The sequence below is a fragment of the Urocampus carinirostris genome, chromosome 12, assembly GCF_059441175.1.
Source record: "Urocampus carinirostris isolate Australia breed hairy pipefish chromosome 12, RoL_Ucar_1.0, whole genome shotgun sequence".
Classification (NCBI taxonomy): Eukaryota; Metazoa; Chordata; class Actinopteri; order Syngnathiformes; family Syngnathidae; genus Urocampus; species Urocampus carinirostris.
Genome location: NC_142360.1, coordinates 14002063 through 14010129, shown reverse-complemented (window position 1 = coordinate 14010129; position 8067 = coordinate 14002063). Strand labels below are relative to the sequence as shown.

At 33.7% G+C, this 8067-nt stretch overlaps 1 protein-coding gene across 1 annotated transcript; it reads left to right on the top strand.

Annotated features, from left to right (window-relative positions):
• Window positions 1–3062: 3062 nt before the first annotated feature.
• Window positions 3063–7514, top strand: rgs2 (regulator of G protein signaling 2). Its single transcript, XM_088349182.1, has 5 exons — window positions 3063–3154; window positions 3256–3345; window positions 4370–4431; window positions 5460–5626; window positions 6891–7514. Exons 1-5 carry the CDS (start codon window positions 3111–3113, stop codon window positions 7068–7070), a joined length of 543 nt encoding a protein of 180 aa, XP_088205308.1. The 5' UTR covers window positions 3063–3110; the 3' UTR covers window positions 7071–7514.
• The last annotated feature ends 553 nt before the right edge of the window (window positions 7515–8067 follow it).

The window sequence follows — 8067 nt, the reverse complement described above, 5'->3', positions numbered from 1 at the left end:
TGTCTAACTAGCCGGCCGCTCTCAATATCGCTTTTTTGCACTGAAAGGAAAAGCCCTCCAATTTTGTTTTATTATTGTTTAATGACAATAAAGATTATTCATTCATTCAACTGCTATTCTGTGGTCAACTTTTTCATTTTTAGATCTTTAGGTGTTACTTTGTTCCAGTTGTAAATATTATATGTTATTGATATCTAATAATTAATACAAATTATACTTCGCAGGTTTTGACTATTGTAGAATTTGAATGAAACCCCCATAAAAACAAGGGATTACTGAAATCCAAGAGAATAGTGTCTTGGGGGACGAACGGTTTGTCTTTTGAAGTTCCACATCGGTCCTACAAGATAACTTCATTTTATTTTTAAGAAGTATACTCCAGAAATATAAGCTCAAATCTAGTAAAACAGGAAAAAATATTTTGTATTATTCCAAACGGAGCTGTATTACATGCAAAAAATGTTACGTTTTGCAGTTTGTTTTTAAACACGGCCCTGAAACAATAATTGCTTCTTCTCAATGTACTTGAACAAACCATTGATAGGACATTGATATCCAAATGTCAACACGTCAAGCGAATCTCGACGTGAGTCATGATGGTCGGCAGCCGCACGCCTTTTGATTCATTTAGTACACTTGGTGCTTTGTGTTCTCGTACACAACCGAGTTGCTAATTGTCTTTTAAGTTCAAGTACGGAGAGTAGGGCAACTCCTTAGTCACCGACTGGCATGTGAGACCAAATGGCGCTGCCAACGGTTGCTATGTGGAAAAGGCGTGTGAAGGTGCAGGTATGTGTTGAGCGGCAAGTGTTTATGGCGAGCCGTTCATGCCATACGTAGAAATACATATATGAATAAACAAATACCTACAGATATATGCCTTATAAATAAATGAGCACATAAATACTGTATATCATGAAACACTTAAAAATATTATGTGCATTCAATGTATGCATTTATTTATACATGTTATCATTTTTTTGGGTATTTATTTTGTCATCTATTTACTTGTGTATTTTGTCATTTGTGTATTTTGTCAAAATTTTTAAATGAAGGGGCACGTCAAACTAGCAGAGCTTTTCACCGATTGGTGGTGAGCGCATTGCAGTTGATCGGTGCGCTCGTGGATCAACCAATGGGAAAAGCTCGGCCAGTTTGACCTGACACCTTGTTCATAAATCATTTTGTTGTGACATGACAATATACCTGAACAAAATGAATCACAATACATGACAAAGTACACTACAAAATACACAATATAATACATCACAAAATAAACAACATAATGCATGAAAAATACACAGCGAAATACACGACAGAATACATATCAAAAACATGATAACAAATACAACAGAATACACAACAAAACACACAGTATACATCGCAAAATACATGGCAAAATTCATGACAAAATATACAACATAATACCCAACAAAATACACAACAAGATACACGATAAGAACAAGGCAAAATAAATAACAAAATACACTACAAAGTACACAACAAATTACACAAAAAATACATCACAAAATACACGATGAAATACACGAAAAATACATGACAAAATACCAACAAAATTATGAAAAAATACATGGCAAAATACACGGCAAATTCCCTCCATCCATCCTTTTTCTGTACCGATTATCCTCAGTTGGGTCGCAGTGAGCGCTTAAGCCCATCCAAGCTATCTTTGGGCAGTGAGCAGGGGACACAATGAACTGGAATCGAACCCTGGACCTCTGGACCATGGGGCCGCGTGCTAACCACCTATCCATGACAAAATACACAAACTAATACAACACCAAATACATGAAAAAATACACAAATTAATACAACACCAAATACACGACAATATACACAAAATAATACAACACTAAATACGCGCCAAAACACTCAAATGTAAATTTAAATGGTATGCATTTATATAGCGCTTTTCAAGTCAATGAAGACCTCCCTAAGCGCTTTACAATGTACTTCACACTTACCCATTCACACACACACTCACACACCGATAGCGGCAACAGCCATGCAAGGCAACTACCTGCTTATTGGGGGCATTAGGGATTCAGTGTCTTGACCAAGGACACTTCGACATATAACACGGAGGGGCCAGGAATCTAACCTAATAATACAACACTAATTACACAACAAAATACACGAAATAATACAACATCAAAAACATGATAAAATACACAAAATACAACACCAAATACACGACAAAATACACAAAATAATACAACACCAAATACACGACAAAATGCACGAAATGATACAACACCGAATACACGACAAAATGCATGAAATGATACAACACCAAATACACGACAAAATACACAGAAAAATACAACACTAAAAACACGACAAAATACACGAAATAATACAACACTAAATACATGACAAAATACACAAAATAATACAACACTAAATACACGACAAAATACACGAAATGATACAACACCAAATACACGACAAAATACACAAAATAATACAACACCAAATACACGACAAAATACATGAAATAATACAACACCAAATACACAACAAAATACATGAAGTAATACAACACCAAATACACGACAAAATAAATGAAATAATACAACACTAAATACACGACAAAATACACAAAATGATACAACACCAAACACACAACAAAATACATGAAGTAATACAGCAACAAATACACGACAAAATACATTGCAAAACACATAGAAATGTACACGACAAAATATACAACAAAATCCAGGACAAAATACATGAATAAATGAATACGTTGCGTTACTCATTCAAATATTTTTTCTGTCTTATGTACGTTTTTGTGTGAACACAAGAAAGCAATTTATATTTAGGGGAAAGTTAGAAAAAAACAAACAACAACAGCAACATAAGAAAGTATTCTATTTTAAGGAAGATAACAATCAATTTTCCAGCAAGTTGGAGCAAATACCAAAAGCGGCTCGTTCTGTTCTAACTGCCAGTAGATGCTTCGTCACGACAGCCAATGACGTGCTAGTCCTGTCGTGCCAGCCCCGCCTCCCTGCTTGTCAGAAGCAGAACAGCGCAGGGGTGGAAACTATAAAGTTTACAGCTTGGTAGGCAGATTAAGCAGAAGCATGAAGGACTGCAACAAACTCACAGACTCCGCACAAGTGAAAATGTAAGTTGCATTCTCATCATATACAAGTCTGTTTAGATTTGCCTTGAAAAAAATTAATAGCAAACAAACTAATATTTACTTTTGTTTTTTTTTTCCTCCAGGGGGAAAGACTGGAAAAACAAAATAGGACTCCTACTGAAGAATAACTCGGCGAATTCAATATCGACACGGATAAAGAACAAATCGAAAAGGTATTTTCTCAATTCATGTTTTAATCACGTTATATGAATCGTAAAAGAATCTTACACTGCAAGGAAAAAACAATCCGACCCAAGAGTCAGAAGTATATATTTTTTTCTTTGTTAAACTATATTTGGAATTCTAAATATAGAAAATGAAAAATACTTAAAAGAAATAAAAAATGTCCTCTGATATGTGCATGGTAGGTAATTCTGCTCAATTCAAGTAATACTATTCTATTCCTACTTTGGTTTGTCTGGGGAAGGAGTGGCAAAATATACTGTTAGAAAAGTAAGATTTTTTTTTTATTTTACTATACTATAAAACTTATTTTCATTTATTGTATTCCTTTATTTTTTATCACATGTATTGCTCCAATTTTTATTTTACTATATTAATTATTTTGTCCAAGAAAAGGACAGATATAATCCATAAAAAGCTCATATGCCGATAAGATATTTGTTTAACATTTTAATTATTTTTTTCTCTTATTGTGCCATGTTATTTATTTGTTTTCTTGTATTCCTTTCTTTTATTGAATGTAGCACTATTATTCCCTTTTCTGTCATAATTAATATATTTTTTAAATTGAAATGTTTTTTTATTACTATATTTTTCTACTGTTTTTTTACATCTTTTACTTTTCTATCTTTTAGCGATTTCTTTTTTTACCATATTTAATTATTATATATTGGGGGGAATACAATCCAGATATTTTAGCTCACTTTAAGTAATTGTTTTCTTATTTTCCCATAGAAGTTATTTTTTCTTTCTTTTATTACTTTATTCTATTGAATGTATTACTATTATTCTTATTTTACTCATTTTCAATTACTTGTCTAACAGAAAAATAACTACGTGATATAATCCATTAGAAACCTTAGTTATGGTTTTGCTCATTTTAAATATTGTTCTTATTCAACAATTTAAAAATACAAAAATAACATTTTAAACAGGCAACATATAGGGATTTTTTTTTCACTGCAGTATAGCCGTCATTGCATTTTAGCTAATAGCATTTTTGTCTTTCCTCAGGCTAACTCTGGAGGATGTGACCCAATGGGCGCAGTCTTTGGACAAACTCATCGGCCATAAATGTAAGCATTCATCTACTACATAAGCGTGATTCAAAGGTCAAACAGTTTATGTGTGCTCAGCGTCGGCGGCCGCTTTATTGCTGTCAATGAAAGTGCCACTTTGACCAAATATGCATTAGGGCTGTAACAACCAATCGATGAAATACATTAAAGTCTATTATTAAAATCGCTGGCAACTGATTTAATCATTGTTTCTTTGTGTCGCCCAATTTATGAGCAACTAAGCACGTTAAATCAATGCACCCTTTTGCATTGAATATCGTTGTAGGGTTGTAGTGCCACTTCGGTCCAGCAGAGGATGACTTGAGACAGATTTTATAAAAGTATCTTTTTTTAATCCTATTTTTGTTGAACAATACAATATTAAAAACAAGATTGTCGTGAAACAGTCATACGCTTCAAAGTTAACAATTTAACAATCAAGGAAAAGAAAGAGCTGCAGAAATACAGAGGGGAAAAAAATCTAAAAAAATACGAAATGAATTGAAAATAAAGATAATAACGATAAGTTTGCCTCAACACAAGTAGTAGATTTTTAAGATCATTTTAAATCATTTGCACATTAGAAATGTTTATCGTATTCAAAAATTTAACCTCCCCCAAAAAACACATTTTGAAAAGTGGGCTTGCATTTTTGATATTTTTTGCGGATAAAATGTTTGCTACACATAAAATGAAATGCATTGCTCTTTCTATGTATTTATTTTGTATGATAAGTCCAAGTGGAATATGATCTCTGGATAAGGTGGTAGGAAAGAGTATCTTACATATTTGCAGGTGTATGGCAGACATTTTTTCTACGTATTTTTGTTTATTGGTAAGATATTTGACAAACACTTAGATTTTTTATTATTTTATACAGAAAACTATTTTGTTTTGTACACTCCTATATGCCCAATACCTCAATATACGAATGGAGAGAAAATTTTAAGATGTGTTTTTTAAAACTCCATTTGAAAATAATCGTTCGATGCGTTCCTACAATGCACGCTTGCATACGTTAACCTGTCTTTTCTTCTTGTCCGCAGACGGAAAGATGGTCTTTTTCATTTTCCTCAAAACTGAATTTTGCGAGGAGAACATGGAATTCTGGAACGCTTGCGAGGATCTCAGGGGGCTCTCGTCACACAAGGAACTGATGTGCAAGGCTAACAGCATCTATGAGGAGTTCATTAAAAATGAAGCTCCTAAGGAGGTAAAGAAAAAATGAAACACTTCTGTCTGCTTCACTACACTGCAAAAAAGAAATGAAAATATTTCCCAGTGTGAAGAAAAAAATGTTCTTGATTTTATATCACTTTTCTTAAGCCGATTAAATCATATTAGAAATGTCAGGTCTACATTCAAAGTGCATTACTTTAGGTATTGATTCATATCCGTACGCTGTTAAAATAGATGGATGGATGGATTGATAGTACATTAGATAATAAGTAAGAGAAATATTTAGATAGTGAAGAAGGACTGTGGATTTTAATCTTATCCTTCGCGTATTCGTTAATTTCAGTTGAGGAGAATGTTGGGAAATTAAAAGGCTGGAGATGAACTGCTTCTCGAGAAGTCTTTATTGGCAGAATATATTCTAGAGACCACCGCAATACAAGTCTTCAATCGGACAATCTCAGCAATAGTCTTCCTATGTCATTTTGAAGCAATATTTGTATACCCTTTATGAGGCGTTGTATAGGTCAAGAGGAAACCTCGACTTCAGTTTTCTGCTTTCCACCTGTTTTCCCATTTTGTGTTGTCAGCCAATTCTCAATGTTTAGATTGGGTTTTTTTTTGAGACGTTGTATAGGTCAACCAGAAACCACAACTTCAGTGTTTTTTCAGCTTAACACCTGTTCGCACATTATCAGTTTCAGTTCGTACCTTGACATCAGTCTAAACTTTGTTATTTTGCTTAAAGTTCCTGACATTGGATTGAACTTGTAGTTTGCAATGAAAATATCAATTTATTACGTCTATTTAATAAAAAACGTTTTAATAAAAGTTAAAATACTTCATGTACAATAGGTTTACAATAGTGAGATTGTGAGAGTGTGAGAGAGAAAGAGATTGAGAAAGTGAGTACCCAGGGGAAACACACACAATCATGGCGAGGGCATTCAAACTCCACACAGAACGCCTGGAAGCTGGATTTGAACCTATGACCTCAGATCTGTGCTGCGGATGTGCTAACCACTCTGCTGCCCTACCGTCTAAATTAAATTAAGGCAATTAAAAATGTAACAGTAGGTTAACAAAATAGGTTGCTTATTTTCCTAAGTAAAATGTGTAGATTTTGTTTTAAACAATAATAAAAATCACAAAAACTTTTTTTCCTTTTTCTCATTTTCCTCGCCACTTTGTTGTAAAATCACGCAAGTTATTTGGAAAATCAGGGAATATCAGCAGAACTCCTGTTTTGTCAAGCAGGAAGTTATGGCAGGGTTTTCATTCGTTGTGTTTTGCTGTTGCAGGTCAACCTCGATTTTCACACCAAAAACAAAATCCTGCAGACTCTGAATGAGCCCAACGTGGCCAACTTTGTGGCGGCCCAGCACAAAGTCTACAGCCTGATGGAGAACAATTCCTACCCGAGGTTCATCCACTCAGAACTCTACAAAGAAATGTTGGTCACTGCTAAAAAAGGACATTAGGACGCTACATTTGGCAAATGATGAAAATCTGATGCAGGAATCTTACTCTGCTTGGCATACCAAGCCCAAAAAACACTACTGAAGCTGTTGTAAGCTTCCGCCTCTTAATTCTTATTTTATATAAATGACGTTTATCACATTTGCATGGCACCGCAGGATGTTATCACCAGATGAAATTCATGTTACATGTATTTATATGACGGGTTCATTCCTTTTAGCGATTTGTAAATGTCAAAATTGTTCTACTGTGATTAGAAATAATGCACCCTAGATGAATGCAGTGCGTAGGTCTCACTCAAACTCAAGCACTGTTTGACAAAACACAATGTGACTTTTTCATCTAAACGAACTGCATGTGAAAGCAGTATTACACAAAGAAATACATTTTGAAGTGTTATTTCAACACGTTTTTTAATAAAACAATCTGAAGATTATTGAATTGTATTTCCTCAAATGTTTTATTACAGCTAGGGGTGGGCACTACTGAGAATTTTGGTATTGATCCGATCCAAGTAATTACTTGGTAGTATCGATCGATGCGATCCGGTACCAATGCTTTTGCTTAGAAATGTCATGATCACTGACTAATCTGACCCTACCACTTGGGTTAGTTTATATTGACATAAACACAGCAAAACGATTTTAAGCACTGAAAATGTTTCATTTTATTAAATCACTACAATTCAAACTTAAATAGTTAAAAAAAATGAAACAGTTCCTATTACAAGCGCTTCAAAACAAAGGCCAAACAAGTCAAATTTAAAAAGCAGTCGACTTTGCTTTCCATTGCACAGTATTTTGAAAATAAAATCAGAAAGTGCAAATATTGTAATAAATACAATCTAAAAACCTTTAGCAGTATAAAAAAAAGACTATCACAACAACTGTTACAGAGCAAAAGTCAAAAGAGTCAAACTAAAATTCCAGTAATGTAACAAATGAGCCATTTTTTGCTCTGTTAGCTCTAATTTTTGTTCAGGAACAGTAATGTCTTAAT